Source organism: Bufo bufo, chromosome 1 (genome assembly GCF_905171765.1).
Source record: "Bufo bufo chromosome 1, aBufBuf1.1, whole genome shotgun sequence".
NCBI classification, from domain to species: Eukaryota; Metazoa; Chordata; class Amphibia; order Anura; family Bufonidae; genus Bufo; species Bufo bufo.
Window position 1 is genome coordinate 223,247,421 of NC_053389.1, and position 26,709 is coordinate 223,274,129.

General features: G+C 42.8%; 1 protein-coding gene across 2 annotated transcripts in view; it reads right to left on the bottom strand.

The window, feature by feature from the left end:
- The window catches only part of ITPR2 (inositol 1,4,5-trisphosphate receptor type 2), a 347,585-nt gene that overhangs the window by 17,475 nt on the left and 303,401 nt on the right, over window positions 1-26,709 (bottom strand). For both annotated transcript variants that reach the window (XM_040435629.1, XM_040435619.1), the window contains exons 52-54: window positions 16,039-16,122; window positions 2,539-2,669; window positions 1,149-1,314 (exon numbers count right to left, since the gene is read on the bottom strand). In XM_040435629.1, the coding sequence (XP_040291563.1) occupies window positions 1,149-1,314; window positions 2,539-2,669; window positions 16,039-16,122 (381 nt within the window). The remainder of the gene's footprint in view (window positions 1-1,148; window positions 1,315-2,538; window positions 2,670-16,038; window positions 16,123-26,709) is intronic.

Here is a 26,709-nt window from a genome sequence, read left to right on the forward strand (position 1 = left end):
AAAAAAAGGCGAGGGAAAGAGGAGTAGACAGAGAGGGGGAAAATGGGAGGGTTGACACAGTAAAAAAAAAATATATATATTTGTACCGTCTTTAGTCAGATGAAAAAAGATTGAGATCCTCAGTGGTTGATAGCTTTTAATGGCTAACTAAAAAGATGATGACAAAATTGCAAGCTTTCGAGGCTACTTTGGCCTCTTCGTCAGGCGTCTCTTAAGATGGTATCTGAAGATTCACATATCTATACACCAAAGTACATAGGAATAATGAGGTAGATGACAGAAGTGATGTAAAGCAGATCAATATGAGTGGAGGAGTAAAACTGAAATTATACAAGAGGATTATAGATAAGAAGTGTGAAAGTTTTATTTTCCTCTAATTGATGCCCAGTCCATGAATCCAATGAACCCAAGAGATCTGAGGGCCACGAACAGCCTCAAAAGCTTGCAATTTTGTCATCATCAGTTAGCCATTAAAAGGTAGCAACCACTTATGGGTTGACATAGAAATTGGAGAGAGAGAAAATAGCGAAGCGAGAAAAAAGAGGCAGAGGAGATCGAAAAAGGGAAGAGAATGGAAGTGAGGAGAGGTGGATACAAGGTGAGAAAGAAGGAGGGAAAGAGAGATGAGAAAGGGAAGGAGATATGGAAAGGATGTGAGAAGTGGGACAGAGCAATGGAGGGGTCCTCATTGGAAGAGAAATCACAAGTGAACGTAATGAAGCCAACCTAAGATGATTCATAGATGTCATTTATAAGAGTCTATATTAAGGGACTGAATGTATTTCTATGGAAATATAAGCAGATAATTGCAAGTAATGATTCATTGTGGATAATAACTCCTCTATGCAGGACTATACCGGAGGAAGGAATTAGAAGGTCCAAGCTTCACCTTCACACACAACAGTGTCAATAGTGTGCAGAGGGATACAAACAAGTGGCATGCACCAATATCTACATGGCATCGGTGTCCCAGACAGTAGTCCTAGACAGTGGAGGCACTACAGGGTACTGGGAGAGTGTAAATACGGAGATGATATGGCATGCGTCAGCTAACCAAAGCAATTCTTACAGACCCCAAACTAGTACTGAATTCTACAGTAATGTAATGTAAAACTGGAAATGTGACTGTATTCACACCCTCTACTCACCACAGATGAAGCAAGTGGTCTTCAGGATCTCCTCCTTCTTCTGCTTCTCACTCCTCAGATCAGCAAATGTATCAATGATGACACCAAAGATGAGATTAAGGACAATAATAATGACAATGAAGTAGAAGAGAAGATCATACACAACCCTGGCAGCAAAGAGGGGCTCCTGGAAAACAGATAAAGGAGATATATGGGTCTGGGACAAGGATCAAGAACCACGATTATACATCACGCCATGATGTGTACACTTTTTCAATTAGTGTCTTGGGTGACTTGTCAACTCTATAGCTAACTGAAATGTTTGTCAACAGTGGACACAGAATAGTATTCAGCATGCATGACTCTTTCACATTGACCATCCAAACTTAAAGGGGTTCTCCCTTTAAGAAAATACTTACATATTACTTTATTATAAATATATTTCCAAATACCTTTCATTAGTTATAATTGCTTGTTTTGTTTAGGGAGCAATCATTATGAGAATAAAATGGACGCCGCCCTATTAGTACACACAAAACATGTTCTAATCACCCAGCAGGACAAGTTACTTCACAACACTAAGCTAAAAAGCTACCTCATCCTCCTCTCTGCTGTGCTTGATTATGATCCTGAATACAGTTCATGATACCTTTAGCTGAATCTCTGTGGGAATGGAGTTCATGAGGAGACATGAAGTACAGAGAAGACAGACAGGACAGGACAGACTGTGGTAAGGTGGGGGATGTGGAAATTACTGCATACAAGTGCTGCTCATTAGTGACATCCCCACCATACTCTCTATACTTCATGTCTCCTCATGAACTCCATTCCTACATAGATTCAGCTGAACATCATATTAAACTGTATTCAGGATCATAATCCCGGACAATCAGAGCAGAGAGGAGATGGGGATGTGGCTAATGAACAGCACTTGTATGCAGTCGGCTACATTACCACAATCTGTCCTGTCCATCCTCTCTTTACTTCAGCTGTCTCCTCATGAACTCCATTCCCACAGAGATTTAGATAAAGATCATTTTAGCTGTATTCAGGATCATAATCCATTATAAGTGGAGCAGAGAGGAGGATGAGGCAGCTCTTTACCTCAGTGTTCTGAAGTAACTTGTCCTGCTGTGTGATTAGGACAGGTTTTGTGTGCACTATTAGAAGGGTGGCCATTTTATTTCTCCCAATGATTGCTTCCCAGACAAAACAAGCCATTATAACTAATGAAAAGTATTTGGTAATATATTTATTTTTACAGTAATATTTAAGTATTTTCATTCGCTTAATTCCTGGAGAACCCATTTAAAGCGTCCTTACACTTAGTAAATGGTCAGGCTTCATAGCTTGGGTTACACATGAATTGACTTGATGACTAAAGCTACCTCTGCCACACAAATAGACCTACATCCTTTGAAGGCTTCCGGAGAACATCTCCTACACCTCCACCGTTCCTCAGACCTTGGTTTAGGACTGTTACGATACACATCAGCAGCGTGTCACAGGCACGTTCAATCCCGTCTTCTTCTGTGACTCCATCTGTAATGACCACAAGATAGCAAAGGTCATTCTGTGAAACTTAAAATACAAGCAGGCCAACTACCAAAAACCAGGATAGGAGAGGCTGATGGGAAACTCTCAAGCAGATGTATTCTGTCCACATTGTGTAAAACTGTATCAGCTATGAGTATCCACTTCACTCCATCCTGCAGCCACCATTAGAGGGGGGCTTGGGAAGTTACTGATGACTATCCCCTTGTTGACCAAGCCTGTTTGGGCCTTGAGGACCAAACATTTTGTTCCGCTTTTTTCATTGCCTTCCAAGACCCATAACCTTTTTGTTTTTTGACATAGCTCTTTATGGGCTTGTTTTCTGAGGGTTGTTTCAATGGCGGCACCTTGGTCCCACCATTATCAACCAAATCAGCACAGAACGTTGGCCCTAAAAATGACGCGTGTTTAAAAAAGGGACATTTACTTAAACTCATGATAGACAGCAACTTTGGACACTTTTAAAGATTGTTTGCGTCAGTGAATCTGTGTTTGAGGTTTTCAAGCCGACATACATATCGCTATTTATAATTAATATGTGAATGTGTGGAAATGACGTGCTGGACCTGTGCCCGATGAGAGGTTCCGTGCAGGGATGTGCTGCCTACACAGGGATAAATATAAAATCTATTGAGCCAGATGACTTTCACATCTATTAATAAGTGAGGGATACAAGTATCGTCTCTCTGCTGCAGGCTCCGTTCTTAAGCTGCTCTGGCGGGATAAACATATGTGTTTACTCAGCGAATAAATGAGGGGGAAGTGCGGGTGATGAGGAAATGAGAGAAAATCTGCTCACGGCTGTTAGTGCTAACTACAATGTAACATGGTTATTATATAAAAAATGGCCACTGTACTGAACGGACGCACAAATGCATCTATTATCTATCTATCTATCTATCTATCTATCTCATATCTACAGTGCCTTGAAGAAGTATTCATACCCCTTGAACTTTTCCAAATTTTTTAACATTACATGCACAAATTTAAATATATTTTATTGGGATTTTACATGATAGACCAAACAAAGTAGCAAGTACAGTACACGTTTGTGTGAAATGAAAAAAAAAAATTGATACACGGTTTTCAATATTTTTAATGAATAAAAATATGAAAAGTGTGATGTGCATCTGTATTCAGCCCCCTGTACTCTGATACCCCTAAATAAAATCCAGTGTGACCAATTGCCTTCAGAAGTCACCTAATTGGTAAATAGAGTCCACTTGTGTGTAATTTACTCTCAGAATAACTACAGCTGTTCTGTGAAGGCCTTAGAGGTTTGTTAGTGATCAAACAACATCATGAAAACCAAGGAACACGCCAGAAAGGTCAGGGATAAAGTTGTAGAAAAGTGTAAAGAAGGGTTCGGTTATAAAAAAAAATATCCCAAGCACTGAACATCTCACAGAGAACTTTTCAATCCATCATCCGAAAATGGAAGGAGTATGGCACAACTGCAAACCTACCAAGACATGGCCGTCCACCTAAACTGACAGCCCATACAAGGAAAGCACTAATTAGAGAAGCAGACAAGAGGCCCATCATCACTCTGGAGAAGCTGCAGAGATCCACAGCTCAGGTCGGAGAATCTGTCCACAAGACAACTATTAGTCATGTACACCACATATTTGGCCTTTATGGAAGAGTGGCAAGAAGAAAGCCATATTGAAAGCAAACCGTTTTTCATGCGCATGATAAAAAACTGAATGTTTACAAACAACATCTCTTAGCAACCATCAGTGAAGAATGCATTGCATCTGCACTTGCTTCCGGATGCAATGCGTTTTTCACTGAAGCCCCATTCACTTCTATGGGGCCAAGGCTGCGTGAAAAACACAGAATATAGAACATGAGTGTTTGGTTTTTTTTGCGTGAAAAACGCAGCACGTACACAGACCCATTGAAAAGAATGGGTCAGGATTCAGTGCAGGTGCTATGCTTTCACGTCACGCATTGCACCCGCGCGGAAAACTCACTCGTGTAAAAGCGGCCTAACACTGCACATCACCCTGAACACACCATCCCCACCATAAAACATGGTGATGGCAGCATCATGCTGTAGGGATGCTTTTCTTTAGCAAGGACATGGAAGCTGTCAGATGGATGGAGCTAAATACAGGGCAATCTTGGAGGAAAACCTGGTAGACGCTGTAAAAAACTTGAGACTGGGGCAGAGGTTCACCTTCCAGCAGGATAAGAGAAAGGGCTAGCTACAACAGAAATGCTTTTTATTTTTTTCCTTAACAGAAAGTTATCAAACTTTTTATAGGCTATAAAGTTTCCTTTTCTATTATAATAACAGACACATGTAAAGGGGTTAGTCTTGGCTCCTGATATTGTAGGTCATCAGTATCCAATCAGTGGTAGCCTGCCACCCTGACCTCCATTGATCAGATGTTCCCTGCAGCCTCCGATGCTGGAACTACAGTAGCACTTTGAATGGAACATGAAGCACAGCTCAATTCAAAGTACAGTATAATGGCCATACCAGGCCACTTCAGCTCAACACACGTGTGTGTATATAGGCTTTCTGGCCTCGTCCACCAGTCACAACTCTCTACAGAGTTCATCTAATATAGTCTCACCATGTTGTGTGGACCCCTGACTGCCATTTCTCCTTAGTTTTATTAAGGTCCTGCAACTGCCTACCTCTTCTGCCTTGCAAATAGCACAAACAGTGCTTCCTGGCGGCTTTCAATTCTTAAAGCAAAGCAGCTTCGTAGTCGGGCCCAGACAGAAGGGGAGGGAGGCAGCAGACAATAAGAAAGGAGAGGAAAGTACAGGATGAGGCTCAGTCCAGTCCTGTGCACACTCCACTAATGCTGTCCTGGCACTGTCCAATCTACAGGGAAGGTAGGTCTATGTGTAATGTGTGTGCAAATATGAGTGTGTATATGTGTATTAATATGCATGTGTAATATGAATGAATGTATGTAGCATGTGGGTGTTGGCGATTTAGAACTTATACATTTTTCTGGGAAGACTTGAATTTCTTGTGGATATGCTCTTATTTTTAAGGGAGGACAATTTTTGGTTTATTTAGTATTTTTGTGGGATACTGTTTTTGATGGAATCTGTAACAGAGGTCAATTAACCCTAATTGGTATAAATGTAATTTTTATTTGTTTAGGCTTGTATTGGTATGAAATCGGTAGTTAGCAATTGTTTTGCACTTTAGTTGAGTGTTTGCACTTTGAGCAATTATAACAGTTGCGAGCAACTTGAATGTATTGTATATCAGGTCTGCAATTGAATGGGGTTGCCCAGGTTAATGTCGGAGTTAATTTTTTGTGTGAAAGGCGGGGGAACCTGTAAAATAATAATAATAATAATTAAAAAAAAAGGTTATACTCACACTTTCTGACTGCCTGCAGCGATATTATTTTATATTTATGCAAAAGAGTTGGAGAACCGAGGGGCTGGCTGTAGCGATTGGAGCACCGCTACAGCTATACCGATGCACAAGACATCTAGTCTTACGCCGTCTTCTGGAGCCTGTGCTGTGGCTCACAAACTTGGTACCTGCGCTCTTTATCTGTTGCTGCTTGCCGATTAACAGTGCACAGGCGCCGACAACCTCATTCCACCCTGAAGAGGAGGCGCCGGTGACATGATCAACCTTACCAGGTATTATGCCTGGTTCAATGGGGTTGATCATGCTGACTGGTGCTCTTTAATTAAATTGTAGGCTTTAGGGTTCAAGCTAAAAAAAATAAAAATGAAGGCTTCCAATTTCCAAGCAGATTTTTGTGCATTTCTGCACTAAATCATGTGTTACTTGCAGTTTATAGGGGGGGGAGTGATGAGCATCTGACCCTTGCATTGAAAAGGTTGAAATCTGTACAAAAGAACCGCACAAAGAGTTGCCATACTGAGGATTTCAAAATCTCCATGGCAGGTCACTGTACATGAGATTTGTCTAGTCTCATACACTTTGCTGGTACTGTACGAGGACGGATGTAGAAAAAACATGCGTAATCTGCAATGTGTGCACATATCCCCAGCAGAACCAACTACCACAGTGCAGCACAAAATACTGCCTTGGCAGAACCAAATACCACAGTGCAGCCAATATGCTGCACCAGCAGAGCCAAATACCACAGCGCAGCACAATATACTGCCCCAGCAGAACCAAATACCACAGTGCAGCACAATATACTGCACCAGCAGAGCCAAATACCACAGCGCAGCACAATATACTGCCCCAGCAGAACCAAATACCACAGTGCAGCACAATATACTGCACCAGCAGAACCAAATACCACAGTGCAGCACAATATACTGCCCCGAAACCACCACATACCACAGTGCAGCATAATATACTGCCCCAGCAGAGCCAAATACCACAACGCAGAACAATATACTGCCCCAGCAGAACCAAATACCACAGTGCAGCACAATATACTGCACCAGAGCCAAATACCACAGTGCAGCACAATATACTGCACCAGCAGAGCCAAATACCACAGTGCAGCACAATATACTGCCCCAGCAGAGCCAAATACCACAGTGCAGCACAATATACTGCCCCAGCAGAGCCAAATACCACAGCGCAGCACAATATACTGCCCCAGCAGAACCAAATACCACAACGCAGCACAATATACTGCCCCAGCAGAACCAAATACCACAGCGCAGCACAATATACTGCCCCAGCAGAACCAAATACCACAACGCAGCACAATATACTGCCCCAGCAGAACCAAATACCACAACGCAGCACAATATACTGCCCCAGCAGAACCAAATACCACAGCGCAGCACAATATACTGCCCCAGCAGAACCAAATACCACAGCGCAGCACAATATACTGCCCCAGCAGAACCAAATACCACAGCGCAGCACAATATACTGCCCCAGCAGAACCAAATACCACAGCGCAGCACAATATACTGCCCCAGCAGAACCAAATACCACAGCGCAGAACAATATACTGCCCCAGCAGAACCAAATACCACAGCGCAGCACAATATACTGCCCCAGCAGAACCAAATACTACAGTGCAGCACAATATACTGCCCCAGCAGAACCAAATACCACAGAGCAGCACAATATACTACCCCAGCAGAACCAAATACCACAGCGCAGCACAATATACTGCCCCAGCAGAACCAAATACCACAGCGCAGAACAATATACTGCCCCAGCAGAACTAAATACCACAGCGCAGCACAATATACTGCCCCAGCAGAACCAAATACCACAGCGCAGAACAATATACTGCCCCAGCAGAACCAAATACCATACTGCAGCACAATATACTGCCCCAGCAGAACCAAATACTACAGTGCAGCACAATATACTGCCCCAGCAGAACCAAATACTACAGTGCAGCACAATATACTGCCCCAGCAGAACCAAATACCACAGCGCAGCACAATATACTGCCCCAGCAGAACCAAATACCACAGAGCAGCACAATATACTGCCCCAGCAGAACCAAATACCACAGCGCAGCACAATATACTGCCCCAGCAGAACCAAATACCACAGTGCAGCACAATATACTGCCCCAGCAGAACCAAATACCACAGCGCAGCACAATATACTGCCCGGCAGGACCAAATACGACAGTGCAGCACAAAATACTGCCCCAGCAGAACCAAATACTACAGTGCAGCACAAAATACCACCCCAGCAGAACCAAATACCACAGCGCAACACAATATACCAGCTTGGCAGAACAAACCACCACAGTGCAGCAGAAAATACTGTCGCCTTCACCACAGTATTCCACTGTATCACTATCCTGAGGACAGCGATACAGTTGAATTCAGAAGGACACCTGTGGCCATTTGTCAGGTGCATAAGTACTGTACCTGAGCTTTCTACCTCAACTGATGCTAAGAACATCAGATCGTTATGTACCCAGCTGAAGGCCATGAGGAGGGCTTGAACTGTCCAATGGGTGTCGGCCCACAGGGAAATATCCCTGTAGGGTGTATGGTCAGTCTGCCCTTGCATTGAGGGCAGTAATATAATAGTTATATTCTTGTACAAATAGAACAGTAGTATAGCAATTATATTCTTTGCCAATTTACTGTTTATTCAATCGAGTAACAAAAGCTCAAAATCACAGTCAAGTATAACAAATACATTGTAAACGTTACAATAATGGATCATTTTAGATATTCTTAGAAAACGTCCAAGAGTATGCTTAGTTAAGACAATGCTGGATTACAAATGAGCAATTATATTCTTGTACATAGGGGCAGTATTATAGTAGTTGTATTCTTGTACATAGGGGCAGTATTATAGTAGTTGTATTCTTTTACATGGAGACCAGTATTATAGTAGTTATATACTTCAACGTACATATAGAGCAGTATTATAGTAATTATATTCTTGTAAATAGGGGGCAAACTTCTAGCAGTTTTATTTGTATACATAGGAGGCAGTATTATAAGACATTTTTGCATATAGAGGGCAGTATTATAGTCATATTCTTTTAAATCGGGGCAGTATTATAGCACAGTATCTATATTCTTTTACATGGAGCAGTATTACAGTACTTCTATTCTTTTGTACAGGGAGCAGTATAACAGTAGTCATATTCTTGTAGGGGGCAGCACTATAATAACTATATTCTTGCATTTTGGGGGAAGACTTCTAGTGCGATGCAGTAATGTTGTGGTTGGGACTAGGCAGGGTGGAGGCAGTTGTCAGTATGGGGGAGTATATTACAGAGGTGTGTTATTTTCTCCTGTGCAGCAGTCATTTCTGTCTGACATCAAGGTGTTAACGTGCGGCGTATATTTTATCCCAGCTGCTCCACGCTTTTACATAATCTAGCTCAGCAGAGTCACATGTTAAGTCATTTGAGGGCTATCAATTACTCATTGTAAAAAAAAATCCGCCGGCACTGTGCAGATCTACATCTGTGAAGGTGACTGAAGAGAGTCGTCCACAAAAACACTTAAGCCCTTGAGAGGTATCCTTGTTTGCCCTGCATGCCTTGATTTACGCTGTCTGTCAAATTATCTTGTTTATGCTGCTTGGAAGAAGAAAACAAATCAAACAAATTGGGGAATTCTAAAGAAAAACTAAATATATATAAATAAATATGAACAAAAACAGATCAATTAGAGGGGTCAGAGGACAGGGTACAGCTCATCTGCTCTCAGGGGCGTAGCTAAAAGCTCATGGGCCCTGGTGCAAGAGTTCAGCTAGGGCCCCCGTCCCTCAGTGCTTGTTGGCAAGGGGCAGGGGAGCACATAGCCTTCCTGCTGCCTGAGGCAAACATTGAAAGGGCACCCCCTCATGCCAAATTCTTAACCTAACTCCTTCCCTCCAGCCAGAGGTGTAAATTGAACAGCATGCACTTTCTATAATGCCAGTGTCTTATGTGGCACAAGGGTCTTTGGGCCCCCTCAGGCTCCTGGGCCCGGTAGCGACTGTTACCTCTGCACCCCCTATAGCTACGCCCCTGTCTGCTCTTAAAGCACCACACAACCCGCAAACAGTTTAGAATTCATGACGATGATGCTTTGAAAGTTACAAGAAGAGAGCTGCGGCGGCCTGAAGTCATCTAGAAGAGCAACTCGAGCAATGATTGGGGAGATCTCTGGATCCAGGTGTCCGATTTTCATTTTTACATCAATCATGGGATACCCCTTTTTGTGGTCAGAAGTTGCAAATATATATATATATATATTCTGCCCGATGATTGCTAACAAGGGTTCGTAGTAACGCTTGTGGATACTGTCCAACAAGACAACTGCCATGGAACACTACACGTAAGGCTACTTTCACACTGGCGTTTCTGGGTCCGCCTGTGAGATCCGTTTCAGGACTCTCACAAGCGGCCCTAAACGGCTCAGTTTAGCCCCAATGCATTCAGAATGGATAAGGATCCGCTCAGAATACATCAGTTTGCCTCCGTTCGGCCTCCATTCCGGTCTGGAGGCTGACACCAAAACACTGCTTGCAGCGTTTTGATGTCCGCCTGACGATGCGGAGCCAAACGCATACGTCCTGACTTACAAAGTAAGTCAATGGGGACGGATCCGTTTTCACTGACACAATATGGTGCAATTGAAAACGGATCCGCCTCCCATTGACTTTCAGTGTAAGTCAAAACGGATCCGTTTGCATCATCATGAACAAAAAATAAATATATAGATCTATTTTTTTTTGTTCATGGTAATGCAAACTGATCCGTTCTGAACGGATACAAGCGTTTGCATTATAGGTGCGGATCCGTCTGTGCAGATACCAGGTGTGAAAGTAGCCTAAGCTGAAATCTGTGTACATTTGAAATGCGAAGTACCCAAATGGTAGGTGTGTGAGGGGTGTTCAGCAATGTTATGCACCCGTGCCACCTCCATCCCATACCATTGGGCCCTGGCTGTGCCCTGCAGTAAACTGGTGAATTTGGCCTTTTTCGGCGAGATGTGATCTTAGCTATATGCCATCACATGAGAAACCACCATTAGAAGGGCTTTTTATGATGGAGCAGAAAAGCATCAGATGCGCCTCACCTTCTTTAGGGAGCCATGCCTAACTAAAGAAACAGGTCCCAGGCACACGGTGTGCTGTCCGCGTCTTTTGCGGCCCCATTAAAATCAATGGGTCTGCTTTCGTTCCGCAAAATTGCGTAACGAATGCGGACTCATTCATACGTGTGAATGTAGCTTTACTGATGAGATCTGATCGGCATCCTCCACACTTTACAAGCCTTGCCAGGTCCCATGGTCTTACAGCGTGACACCTGGCTTTGGGCCATGACATGTCACCTGGGGGCTGGAACTGATCACATGGTAATATCTGAATTAAAAGTTTCAAAGAACAAGCTAACACGCAGATTATTTTTGATACTGGTTCTATAAATTATAATCTGTACACTGAGGGACTGCATACAGGCTTATTGTAGTCCATGGACCCTACTGATAATGGCCACCTTGTTGTACTTTGCAATCTGCAGAGGAACCTGGTAGTAAGTATTACATTTTCTAGCAGCGCCACCACAGGAGTATGGAAGTATTACGCCATTCCTGTTGAAATCAATGGGCTGGGCATGCAACACATGGACATCCCAGATGCTTCAGAGAGGGAGGTGCTGTTTGTTGCTCCTCTCCGCTCTGGCTGCCCTCTATTAAGGCCTCATGCACACGGCGGTTGTTAGGGTCCGCAGTTTTTGCGGCTTGGTTGTGGACCCATTCACTTCAATGGGGCCGCAAAAGATGCGGACAGCACTCTGTGTGGTGCTGTCCGCATCCGTTGCTCCGTTACGCGGTCCACAAAAAAAAATATAACCTGTCCTATTCTTGTCTGTTTTGCGGACAAGAATAGGCAGTTATATCAATGGCTGTCTGTGCCGTTCTGCAAATTGTGGAACGCACACGGACGCCTCCCGTGTTTTGTGGATCCGCAATTTGTGTGCATGAGGCCTAACACAGAGGGTGATTTAAAAAAACAATATATGACCACAACATACATATTTCATATATACCATAACGGGATATATGAAAATGTTTTTATCTAACTCTGAGGGCACCTTCACACGCGGCAGATTTTGTGGCAGAAAATTCCGCGACTGAAAATCAGTTCCATTCACCTTAATGGCGCTTTCAAAAATCCATGTGCTTGCTGCCCTATTCAAATGAATGGAACAGATTTTCAGTCGCAGAAATTTCTGCCACAAAATCTGCCGCACCCTAAGAATTCTGGTTTCCTGTTAACGGTCAGGCTACAGGATGCCCATCTCCCAGCAGGAAGCCACCAGCCATGGATCTTCTGAATGAAGCCACCAAAGGGAGAATCCACATGCAGTGGATTTGGTGCAGAGATTTCTACAACTGAAAATCAGTCCCCTTTATCTGACTTGGTGGGGGTCATTTTTTTTTTAGGAACTTGTGACTACTGGAGTAGTTTTTTCACCAGGCGCACAGACTGTTGTAGATTCTGCTAAGTTATGACTAGGCGAACGCCTCATCATAAATTAGCTGAATCTTTCAGCAACGCGCGGGGGGGGGGGGGATCTTAAAGGCTCAAGCCCAAGAACGTAAGGGGCCGGTGCTGCGGACCGCAAATTGTAGTCCGCAATGCACGGGCCGTGGGGCAGCCGCATGTGGATTGCGGACCCATTCACTTGAAAGGGGTCAGCGATCCGCATCAGACGGTGCGTGCACTACTTTTTTGCGGTGCGGAGGCATAGCCAGAAACACTCCATAGTGCTTCCGTGGGGTTCCGATCCGTGCTTCCGCACCGCATCTCCGGATTTGCAGACCCATTCAAGTAAATGGGTCCGCATCCGTGATGCGGAATGCACACGGCTGGTGACCCGTGTATAGCGGAACCGCCGTATGCGGTCTGCAGCACGGGCATGGAGCCCTTACGTTCGTGGGCATGAGCCCTAAGACTGACGTAAAAAAACCATGTTCAGATGGATTTCAGTAACACAATCGCCTTGTGTGAATATACAAGCAGGAAAGCTAGGGAAGGTGGCAGGAGTAGCAAGAGTGGATCATTTTACCACCCTAACCCACCACCATGCCTTAAGGCCTTATTCACACGTCCGTTGTTTCTTTCCTGATCTGTTCCGTTTTTTGCGGAACAGATCTGGACCAGATCTGGACCCATTCATTTTCAATGGGTCCTGAAAAAAAAATCAGACATTGAGCTGTCCGTTTTTTTTCAGGACCCATTGAAAATGAATGGGTCCAGATCTGTTCCGCAAAAAACGGAACAGATCAGGAAAGAAACAACGGACGTGTGAATGGACCCTAAGAGATGACCAGACAGAGTGTAATATATGTATATATATATATTTATTTTAAAGTGCTGCACGCAGTATGCTAATGACTTGTAAAGAGTCAAGTAGGCGTTCACGCTATACAGAAGAGTCGTGCGGTCTGGTGTCATGGCTGAGATTAAACCTGCCACCCTAGTTGCCACCAGGCTCCTCCACATCTCACATTTTTGCCCAGTACTCCACAGGCACATGCGGTGCGATGATCTGCACTGTGACGTAGCCAGGTGCAGGGGTGTGAAGTCCTGCAGCCCGAGCGCTAACAGAGAATCCGAATTTCAGCTCTGACAGTAGCTGGAGTATATGGGATCCTGTAGGAAAGATTAGAAGCCAGCAGATCCCTGAACGTGTCCCTTATGTGATAGCAATATAGGAGGTGATGATGTAGCAAAGATCACAAACCAACAGAATTGTAAGGGCAGCTTTGACAGTGACTGGAGAATAAAACATACAAATCAAAATCAGTCTAAGATAACTCATACCTCTGTGCAAAGTTACTCAACATTATAGGTAAATTTAACCCATAAAAATCTGGGCACACTCCTGAAGGAGGCGCCTGGCATACAGGGCTTTCCTTCGGATGCAGTTTAGCGCAGACGTCTTCGCCCTCATGTTTACTGTTGTTTTGACAGCACGAGCCCTCCCTGGTGGATCCAGAGTCATCATCTCTGTAACTTGTCTCTCATGGTTGTTCACTGAATTGCCAGTAACATGTGGATGTGCTGTCACTAATTAGCTGTTAATGAGGGCTACGAGCGAGCGAGTCTGCAGGCATCTTAAGCAAGTAATCAAGATCAAGATGGAGAGCGAGACGGGTGAGTGAGAGAAGACTGCTATGTCAGGATCTTGTGGCGACACAGAGGCCCAATATGTAAGTAAAAGCACCATCTTGGGTCCCCAGGAGAGCTACAACCCAATGATTATCTGCCCATCTGTGGCCTGCTATGAAAGGAAAACATCTTTCTTCTCCGGTCACATTCAAAGCTGCATTCAGAATTCTGCTAAATTTCCTGCTACCAGAGAACAGTGATTTCTGGGGTCCAAACCACAGGCAGAACATATCAGCAGTTAGGTCACAAGTAGTCTTGAGCCAACTTGTGTTTTCACGTTCAGAGTACAAGGTTCGGGTTCAGGATATCTAAGAATTCCGTTATGGGTTTCCGCTACCATGGATCATAACTTATGGTCCGTGGTAGCGGAATCCATAACGAAATTCTTAGATAACCCGAACCTTGTGCGCCGAACTTGAAAACAGAAGTTCGCTCATCCCTACTCACAAGTCTAAAAGTAGGGTGAAGCTAAACCAGTCTTGGGTAACCAGCAACGTGTTGTCCTCCTTTTATAGGAGGGCGGCTATCATGGCAACTTCTGTGTCACTGATGCTGTAGGGGTAAGTTAGCGTCACTAGTTCTACAACTGTCTCGCAATAGTCACATGACTTCAAAATAAGCCATGATGTAAAGATCATTCATTACAACCACTGAAAAAGGGGAAGATCAAGATATTGGCAGAGATTTATCAAACTGGTGTAAAGGAAAATGAATCAATCAGATTCAACCTTTCATTTTCCAAAAGAGCTGCTAAAAAATGAAAGGTGGAATCTGATTGGTTACTATGGGCAACTAAGCCAGTTTTCCTTCATACCAGTTTTGATAAATCTCCCTCAATCTGTTTAGAAAAAACAGTGCCACCTCTGTCCATAGGCTAGGTCTGGTATTGCAGCTTGGCCTAAGGGCTCATGCACACGAATGTGTGCCGGCTGGGCCCGTGCTGTGGACCACATATTGTCGTCTGCAATGCACAGGCACAGACCATAGGGCCACCATATGTGGACGCAGGTCCGCACCACAAAAAAGTAGTGCACGCACTACTTGTTTTGCGGCGCGGAGGCACGTACAGAAAACCCACGGAAGCACTCCGTAGTGCTTACGTGCCTCCGTTCCGCACCTTCCAGGCCCCTCCAAGAGCATGGGTCTGCATAAGTGATGCGGGGTGCAGATGGCTGGGGCCCGTACATTGTGGGCCCGCTGTTTGTCGGCCACAAAAAGGGCACAGGCCGTCAACAGTCGTGTGCATGAGCCCTGAGGGGTGCATTCACACAACCATATGCGGACCCTCTCATTTCTATGGATTTTCGCGTGGTCCCATTGAAAAAAATCCCTATTCTTGTCCGCAAAACGGAATAAGACACAGACCGCATCCGTATTTTGCAGACTGCAAAACTAATATGGTCGTGTGAGTGGTAGGCAACTGTAATGAATGCAGCTCAAGTGAATAGGGCTGAGCTGCAATACCAAAAACAGCCATGGACAATAGTGGTGCTGTTTCAGGAAACAAGGATAGAACCCTTGTAATAATCAAATTTTCGGTGAATTCAGTTGCTGCAGATTGTGGTCAAGTGAGAGGAAAGTTGGATGAAAGCCAAATTTTCATAATCATAGCTCCTAGGTTTCCTGCACTTCTGAATTGCAAATCTTCCTATTTATTACCTTCACTGCCATACTGTTATATGGCTGCTCGCTCATGTTTTTTTTAATTTTTTTATTTGGTTCATGTTAAGGGAAAATGCCCTTTGAATGTGTAAGAAACACATAAAGGTGACTGACCTGTGAGTGGTATCGATGTGGAGCACTCCTCCTTGTGACACGAGCCCATCATTGACGTAAGAGAAGACGCACGGATCTCATTATCTGGTGAAAGAACAAGGTAAGGAAGTCAAACTAATTTTAAGAAAAAAAAAAAAGGTTTAATAACACAATTTTTTAATCACATTTAACCCCCAAGTCAACTTATTGTAAGGCCTCATGCACGCAACCGTATGTATTTTGCGATCCGCAAAAAATACGGATGACGTCTGTGTGCATTCCGTATTTTGCGGAACGGACCAGCTGGTCCCTAATAGAACAGTACTATCCTTGTCCGTAATGCGAACAATAATAGGACATGTTCTATTTTTTGGCGGAACGGAAATACGGACATACGGAAACAGAATGCACATGGAGTAACTTCAGTTTTTTTTTGCGGACCCATTGAAAAAACCTGGAACGGACACAGAAAGAAAATACGTTTGTGTGCATGAGTCCTTATTTCTAAGTACCACAAACTCGTCAGATTAAAATAACATCCACCTTGACCTATTCGCTGTGACTCCAGCTGCGTGGCGCTAATGCGTCTGACATTTAAGGTGCAGAGACACCGCTCGGGCTGCAAGCACCTGCTTATCTTATGCCAATTGCTTAATGTAATATATCATTTATCTCAGGACAACTAAATCGTTCCAAGATGAATTTATCTGCCCCAGATCAAGGAAGATCTTAGAACCCGAACCTGCGGGAAGAGACAGAAACTGCAAATCCAGACATCAGACTCAGAGAGAAGAATATGACAATTACAGGAATTATGTCAGAGCCAAAAAATAGGATCCATAGTCCAGAGAAAGCTCCAAGAACCGGTGATATACACTGGTCAGCCATAACATTAAAACCACCTGCAGAATACTAGGTACATGCCTGGCTATGGAGCAATGCACTGTGTATTCTGACACCTTTCTAGCACAGCCAGCATTAACCTCTCTAATAAATTTGTTCTATGTTAGCTCTTCTGTGGAATCGCATCCAACGAGCTAGCCTGCGCCCCCCACGTGCATCAATGAGACCTGGGCTCCATAACCCTGTCAACGGTTCAATGGTTGCTCTTCCTTGGACCACTTTTGGTAGATGCTAAACACTGTATGCTGTGACCACCCAACATAACCTGCCTTTTGGAGATGCTCTGACCCAGTTGTCTAGCCATCTCAGTGTGGGCCCTGTCAGAAGCCCCCATTTTTCCTGCTTTCAATACATCAATTTCAAGAACTAACTAATCGTTTGCTGGAAAATATATGCCACAGGTACTACTGTCATGATAATCAAAGTGTACCTGTAAGGCCAAATTCACACTTCAGTTATTTGGTCAGTTATTTCCATCAGTTATTGTGAGTCAAAACCACAGAACAGGTGCAGATCTTTCCATTATACCTGATCTCTGAGTAGGTTTTACTACCGGTTTTGGCTCACAAAAACTGACCAAATAACAAGTGTTATGTGTTAAGATTGGTCGGTAACATTTTGGATTTCAGAACCCAAGAAATACTGGCAATTCCAGACTTCAGAACAACAGAAAATAGGAAATTCTGGATCTCTGAATAAGAGCTCATTTCAGAACCAGAGATAATTCCAGATTTTAGAGTCAAAGAGATAATTATAGATCTCAGCAGAAAGGAGATAAATTGGGATCTCAGAACTAAGGTTTTATGGTGCTAGCACACAGTGCAGTTCTGACATGCATTCGGGGTGCAGTTTTAAATTTAGCCGCCTAGTTAAACCCTGGTTCTTCATGTGGAAATTATTTAATTAATTTCAGCTAGCTACAATAAAAAACTGCATCCTGGTACCCTTAAAGGAGTTCTCCGGGATTTAAAATGACAAAAAATACTTAAAGGGGTTCTCCATGTTTAGTGCTGAACCTGGATATAAGCTCTTCTTTATTTTTTTTACTATACATATCGGAGCATTTCCTTGCTCAGATGCTCCCCCTTGCCTTGCGCTGCATCGGTTTACTGCCGGTATGTCACCAGCAGTAAACAAACAGACCCTGCACTGCATGATGCAATGAAAGGCTCCGATGCTCAACTCATATATAGTAAAAGAATAAAGAACAGCTTATATCTGGGTTCAGGGTTGAACCTGGAGAACCCCTTTAAATATTTATATATTACTTTTTTATAAATATATTCCCAAACAACTTTTGGCTCATTTTGTCTGGGGAACAATCATCAGGGGAAATAAAATGGCCGCCCTCCTATTAGTACACACAAAACCTGTCCTAATCACGCAGCAGGACAAGTTACTTCACAACACTGAGGTAAAGAGCTGCCTCATGATCCTCTCTGCTATGCTTGTCAGGGATTATGGTCCTGAATACAGTTTAATAGGATCTTCAGCTGAATCTCTGTAGGAATGGAGTTCATGAGGAGACATGAAGTACAGAGAGGAGGGTGTGAGTGTGGTAATGAGCAGCAGAACTTGTTTACAGTCTCCATTACTATAGCCCCACATTACCACAGTCTGTCCAGTCCGTCCTCTCGGTACTTCATGACTCCTCATGAACTCCATTCCCACAGAGATTCAGCTAGTTCTTATCAGTTTAAGGCTACTTTCACACTAGCGTTTGGAGCGGGTCCGTCTGATGTTTCATCAGACGGATCCGCTCCTATAATGCAGACGTTTGCATCCGTTCAGAACGGATCCATCTGCATTATAACTTAGAAAAATTTCTAAGTCTGAAAGTAGCCTGAGCGGATCCGTTCAGACTTTACATTGAAAGTCAATGGGGGACGGATCCGCTTGAAGATTGAGCAATATAGTGTCCTCTTCAAGCGGATCTGTCCCCATTGACTTCCATTATAAGTCTGGACGGATCCGCTTGCCTCCGCACGGCCAGGCGTTCAGGGCCGCTCGTGAGCCCCTTCAAACGGAGCTCACGAGCGGACACCTGAACACAGGTGTGAAAGTAGCCTTATTCAGATCAAATTCCCTGACAAGTAGGAGAGGAGGATGAGGCAGCTCTTTAGGGGCGGACTGGTAACTTAAAGTGGCTCTGGAAAAAAAAATAAAAGTGGCCCCATGTTGTAAGCGGGTCCAAACTGACTGAAGGCAGTGCAACACAAGTAGGCGGGGTCAGCAGTACCATAGTGCAAAATACTGTCCCATTAGACCATATACAGCACCACAGTGCAGCTACATGAGTATCTGATTCTCACAGAGTTAATTACCCCTGAGAGCTCGTTATGTAAATCGGCCAGTGGCGAAGAGGAGGGCTTGAGTGACCCTAGGGCCACCTGAAAATTTCCCTGTAAGGTCTATGGCCAATCCGCCCTTGCAACTCTTTGGTTCAGTGTTTTAAAATAACTTGTCCTCCTAACTGTGTGATTAGGACAGGTTTTGTGTGAACTAATAGGATGGCAGCCATTTTATTTCTCCTAATGATTGCTCCCCAGACAAAACAAGCCATTATAACTAATGAAAGGTATTTGGGAATATATTTATAATATAATAATATTGAAGTACCTTTATTTTCTTAATTTCTGGAGAACTCCTTTAAAGACCTCAACATAAAATTAGTTACAAGCTTGAAACGGTGTCAAAAAAAAAGAAAAAAATTCATCATTTCAAAGCCTCACCATTACAACTCTACAGTTCCCGTCCCCACCATGTCCAGTCCCTGGCAGACTAAGTGATGATGTCCCTCCCTGTGGTCACATTGCGGTGTAGCATCCTGACTGGAAGTGATCATAGGACAGGAAGTTACTGCTTGCAGTCTGGAATAGCGAAGCTTTCAAATGGTGAACATTTTGTGTTGTTTTTTTTTTACACCATTTCCTGTCAATTTTGTGTTGCGGTTGGATAACCCCTTTAAATCCAGTTTTTAGTGTTGGAAGATAAATCCAGATTTTGGATCTCTAGATATAAAATCTTAATTAGATATCAGAATCTCAGAACCATGTATAAATAAATATCAGGACAAAGACCTATTGCCGAAAATTTGTAAAAAAAATTACAAGCAGCGTATACATTTAGGCCCCATTCACACAACCGTATTTTTTTCATTTCAATTGGTCCACAAAAAATGCGGACAACACACTATGTGCTGTCAACATCGTTATGTCCATTCCGCAGTCCCACAAAAAAGAGAGAACATGTCCAATTTTTGTCTGTTTTGTGGGTATGAATAGTCTTTGTTTCAATGGATCTGCAATTGGCGCCATCCCCTAGGGCCCTCTATCGCATCCCAGGTGTATGAAATGCTGAGTGGTAAAGTGCGGCCTATCTCTTTATGTGTGTCACGGTGCTCCCACCTGGATACGGCTGGACCCCAGGCTTTGGCTCCAATAGGGCGGATAATTGAGGGATTTGAAAGAATAACTTGAGTCGAGACCTTGAGATGAAGTTCAATGGCAGATTTACTTGAATAAACATTTCTTCAAACAGTTACAAGCTTTGTCTTGGTTCCAGCAGGCTTTAGCATGAACTGGCAGGCAAACTCAACTCTGCTTTCTCTCTGCTGTACTGACAGGCTAGCTTAGTAACTTTGATTCTTTCTTTATGCTGCACTCCACTCTTTAGTCTGAATTAGCTTCTGCTAAGGAACTATTCTCCTGGCTCTTGAGGCTTCCAAGCTTCTGCCTCCATGACCAGCAGAGCTTAGGGTGCTTTGGCTGGCGTGGGCACGTCAGGCAGTGACGTGTCCCTGCACTCCCTTTCCCTGTCTAGGGAAGACTAGAACTCACTAGAAACGTCTGCACCACCCTTCTGGCAGGAAGCATGACTGGCCCACTTTTGCCCAAAGGGGGGAGAATGGAATGGCAAGTTCCATTCTCTCTAACTATAGCTCTGCCATTTGCACTGCCACCTGCTGGTGAACCAGGCACATTACTTGTGATAAACAGTTACATAACAAAATTATCAATGCACAATATGGAGAGGACCTGGAACAAAATACATAAGATAACATACAGGTTAGCCTATTAGAGATAGTAGCAGGGTGTAGGAGTGGCAACAATACTCTGGAGTGTTACAGATCCACAAAAACATGGATGCAACACGGACGTCACACAGAAGGCATCTGTATTTTTTTTGCGGATCTGCGTTTTGCTGACTGCAAAATACATACGGTCGTGTGAATGCACCCTAAGTCATAAATCACCAACCATTTCAATGTGAGTAATTCCCTTGTACATCATTACAATAGCAATAAGTATTACTCAAACTGTATACATTCAAGCAAGATAAAGATAGTTCTGGATCTCAGAACCCCACAGAGACTCTGGGATCAAAGATCCAAAGGCATGAATACCAATCAGAGAAATAGATCTCAAATGGGGAGGTTAAATCAGAAAGTCTGAACCTAACAGATTTTTCTGGATCTCAGTGCTGAAGAGCTGATTCTAGAGTGCAGCCACTGTCAATGGACACTTTCACACAGTGAGTATGTGGTCAGTATTTTTCATCAATGTTTGTAAGCCAAAACACAGAAGAGGCACAAATATTTCCATTATAGGTTCTCTGTAGGTTCAACTCCTGGTTTTGGCTTACAAATACTGACCGTGTGAGAGAGGAAAATATCAGACACACGCAAATCTTGTTCTGCTTGTTGGTGTTAGGCCTCCTATATAGATGCTTTCCGTGTGCATCTGGAACTTTTCGCGGGCCCCAATTGTAGGAATGCCTATTCTTGTCCACAAAACAGACAAGAATAGGACATGTTCTATAACACCACGCAACACAAAAACCATTTGTCCTATACTAAATCGAGTGTGCGGATTACAAATCCGAAGTCAGAATTGTTGTAACACGTCACAAAATTTTGCTATGCATAAGTATGCCTAAATTAATTAAGCACTTGGAAAGCATTGAATAATTTTGAACAGAACGAGTTTTACTCCAACAATTTCCTGATCTACATCAGAGTTTGCGTAGTAAACAGTGTATGAAAATGTAATGGAATAGCAAAATTTCAAAGTCTCGTTTTTCAGTTTAAAAGTCTTACTTGAGCAAGGCCCAGTACTGTTAAAGTGCTTCAGGCATCTGCTTTTGCGTTTGTGAACGGTCATATTTTCCCGTTGCAAACACCAGCACTAGTCCCCCATCATGTTGGGATTCCAGTGGCCTTGATACCTGTTCTCCATTGTACAAATATCTTTATGGAACCGCTCTCCATGTTCGTCACTTACGTGTCCCAAATTGGGTGGGAAAAAGTCAAGATGGGAATGTAAGAAATGCAGTTTCAATGACATTCGGCAGCCAAGTTGTTCATATGCTGTAAGCATGTTGTCTACTAATTCAGCATAGTTTGCAGCTTGTCTGTTCCCAAGGAAGTTCTGCACTACTAGTACAAATGCCTCGCAAGACACACTCGCTTTGTCAGATTCTTGCACTGATCATAAGTAGTGTATTTGCCACATATGTAGCAGAAATTGGATTGTTAACACATTTGCGTTTATCCATCTTAAGATTCAAAACTGATAGCACTATAACAGATCACTTTATCAAAATCTGCCCAGCTTGCCTTATATACTTACTGCTGACATCAGCCTGAATGCGTCCGAACAGGTCTGGACATGTCCAATATAATGCATTAATATTAAAACTGAATAGGCTTTGCTTGTACTTAACCCTTTAAGGACCTCCCCAAACATGGCGCCCGCTCGCACGTGTAGCGGGCGCAATAGCCGCTGGGTTTCTGCTATTTTAAATAGCAGAGACCCGCGGCACATGTATGCGATGAGTCATAAGGCTGATGGCATACATTTTCCCTTTCAGATGCCATGGTCAAATGTGACCAAGGCATCTGCGCAGTCCGGAAGCGGAAGTCGCGCACTTCCGCTCCGATAACAGCGTTCCCCGACTGAGATCAGGGAACCTGTTACATTGATATAATAGGCTAAAGCCTCAAGCAGGCTTCGGTGCCTATTAGATGACTATACCAATATAGGCCACTAGGTGGCAGCATTGTATTGGTATAGTGCAAATGAAGTGTTCAATGGTGTCTATACAGACATCAATGAAGACAATAGGCAATCTAATGATTGCCAGTTGTTGTCACCCAAGGTAACTTAAAAAAGTTAAAAAAAAGTTTTTGCAAATCTAAAAAAAAATTAAGTTCAAATCACCCCCCTTTCCATAAAATAAAAATACTTAAACAATAAAAAAAATAAACATCATGGGCATCGCCACGTGCGAAAATGCCCATACTATTAAAATATAACAATATAAATGGCATACGGCAAATGGCGTAACGGGAAAAAAAAGCCAATTTGCCATTTTTTGTCACTTCAACTACCCAATACTTTTTTTGATAAAAAGTAATCAAAAAGTCGCACATACTTAAAATTGGTATCACTGAAAAGAACAAATCGTCCTGCAAAAAATGAGACCTCACACAACCCCGTACACAAAACTATAAAAAAGTTATAAGGGTCAGAATATGGTTATAAAAAAAAATGTTTTTTTTCCTCAAAGGTTTTAAAATCTTTCTTTTTTTTTTGTATTAAAAAGCAAGAAAAATTATCCAAGTGTGGTATTGTTGTAACCGTACTGACCTGGAGAATGAAGATAACAGGTCAATTTTACCGCATAGTGTAAAAAATTTAAATCTTTATCAGAATTGCGTTTTTTCCCAATTCTACCCCATTTGGAATTTTTTTCCTGCTTCCTACTACATGGTATGCAACTGTAAATGGTGCCATTAGAAAGTGCAACTTGTCCCGCAAAAAATAAGCCCTTAATAAGGCTATGTGAATGGAAAAATAAAGTTAGGACTATGGGAAGGAGGGGAGTGAAAAACGAAAACGCGAAAATGTAAAATCCCAGGGTACTTAAGGGGTTAAAATCTAGCCGTGTAAGGCAAATTCTGTGCTCATTTTAGTATAAATCACATGTTTTTCTCTCAGTAGCGAAATCATTGTTGCGCGGTGTAATTTGAGTCATGGCCACACAGAAACAGACAGCACAGAGATGACATCCAAGTGCTGTTCGCATCCGCAATGCGGATGGATGCGGACCGAAAATACGGTTGTGCGCATGGGGCATTAGACAGATTTCAGTACAGTTCTCAAGAAATGATTCCAGGAGGGATCTCTAACACAGAAGGAAAATTTCTGGTTCTCATACCCATAGAGATACTTCAGAACCTGAAAAAGAACAAACTTGAAACAAAATCTGGATCTCCCAGCTGTAGTGTGTTTCAAACTTAAAGGCTATGTACACCTTTGGGGGGTAATTTTTTACAATTATTGCATTGTACTCATTTTGAGCTAAAATATATATTTTAAATTAGTCTTTTTTTTACATTTTTTATATTAAGTAATTTATTTTCTGTACAGCGCTGACATGCTCTAGTAGCACCCTTTGGATTTTCTGTCTTTTCCATCAGACCAGGAGCTGACAGACTCCTTATCTCTGCTCTCTGACATCCTAAACACTCATCATAGCTCAATCCCTATCTTACTTATAAGAATGTGGCTTAAATAAGTGTTTATGACCTCTCAGTAGTTTAGAGAATGTGGCTTAAATAAGTGTTTATGACCTCTCAGTAGTTTAGAGATGACGTTTATTAGATGACAGCACAAAGTGAAAGTAGCAGTACACAGCTAGAAAAACAGTTAACTCTTTGTGACAGAACAGCTCAATATTTTCAATAAAAGCCAAGTAAAAAAATGATTTTTAGCCAAAAATGAGTAACATGTAATCATTAAAAAAAATTGCCTCTGAAGGTGTACATCGCCTTTAAGGAATTAAATCTCCATTCCAGAGATATAACATACGGTAAATGTCAGAGCAGGAAAAGTAGATGAAGAACATACCCTCAGAAAGATCATTTCAAAACTGGAGAGATAAGTACAGATCTCGCAGTGAACTGATTCATTGGATCTCAGAACCAGATAGACAATAACCTTTGATATGAGATATTGGAGAGAGAATTCTGGAGCTCTGCATCTGACAAAGCCAGATACCAGGCAATAATTCCTGATCTCATTTGTTCTCCAGGATTTCTCTCTGATTTTGACCTGGAAATATATCTCTGGTACTAAAGTCTTGTCTTATCTCCGTGCTTCTGGCATCCAAATTTAATCCTGTAACCAGAATTCTCTTTTATTCTGAGATCAACACTATGGGCCAGATTTATCATTAGCTCAGGTCAGAATAATGGAGTGAAAAAGTCCCCAAAAAAGTCCCAAACGCTAAAACTGCGCACAAATTTGCGACTTTTTTCTGCTCTGCACTATGCTCGCCAGTTTTCTGAAAGTGGGCGTGTTTTCTTATGTAAATGAATCTCTAGACAGATTTACTATTGGGACTATTTAAAAAGTTGCAAAAAAAGCTGCAAAAAAGTCGCAATTTCACTCCAGTGAGGACCATGCTTATCTTATGAGACTTTTTAATAGAACATGCGACTTTCATAAAAACGTGCGACTTTTTCGTAAAGATGTGCGACTTTTGTAAAGCTGCTTACTGACGGATAAACTGCTACCGTCAAACCACATTTATTACAGTCTTAAAGGGCCGATCATAAATCTGACTTGGCTAAAAATGACTTTAGCCATATGTTAAAGTGGAGTGAGCTGTCAGAGTAATGATAAATCTGGCCCTATATCTTCTGGATACCAGACTTGGGGCAATAACGTTTGATATCAGAACCAGAGAGATTATTCTAGATTTTGAAATCAGAGAGATAACTGTAGAAACCTATAGATAATTCTGGATAACTGGGGACATTTGAGGTATTTTGCTCTTTATGATACATCTGCTTGGGTAATCAATAGACGATGTGTTATCGTAAACGACTCTACTGTGCTTTCCGCGTAATGGTGGTTTCTGCGGCCACATTTTGGTGGAGTCACTACACAGGGGTGTTCTGTGCCCTGTCCAAGCCACACGCTGCCTCTTGTAAAATTAGCTCTCTGCTTGCTGTTATTGGAGCAGCTGCCGCTGGCCAAGAAAATCCTCATGAGATTATTGGGATTAAAAAACTTCTCACAAGACCGACATGCTGCTGAGTCGCCGGCTGCCAGTAACCCTTCCATGCCTGGAAGCTCCAGTGGTCTGACCCATCTACGTTCCCACAGCCATACCGGGACCATCAGCCAAATCACAGCCAGAAAGCAGAAGTCTCCCTTCTTCGAGCCTTTTCTGGGAAAGCTGTGTGATGGCAAATGTGGCTGCCGTCGACAACAAGAATGGGTATTCAGCTTTACCAAGTTCCTGCATGGCAGTATGCCTAGCTATACAGCGACAGAGGTATGTGTCACTATCCAACTAGAAAGACATGCTGTATTAACATGTGCCAGTCATGGCGATGCTCGCTGACATGTGGGCACAATGCAGTTCAATAAGAGGCCTATGAAGGGTCGGTCAATGTTTCTCTTATGTCTAAGACAGATAAGAACGGAGAAGATTGATGACAAGAATATCACAGGATCAAAGTCTTAAAACAAAACTCCAAAAGCAATTCACTTTCCACCAGCAAAATCATCAGAAAATGTTAAGAAAGTACCGATTCTGCCAAGTATGAAGTTTTCTTCTCCATTCACATCCTAAGCTGCAGAAAGGAGTCCTTTAACATTGGCTACTGGTTGGAAGAGTGAATGTTCTTACAATTGTTCAGTCACATACAGCCGCAATGATTGCTCCGTGTAGATGGAGCCAAATGAGCGGCAATCAACATACTTGACATACGGT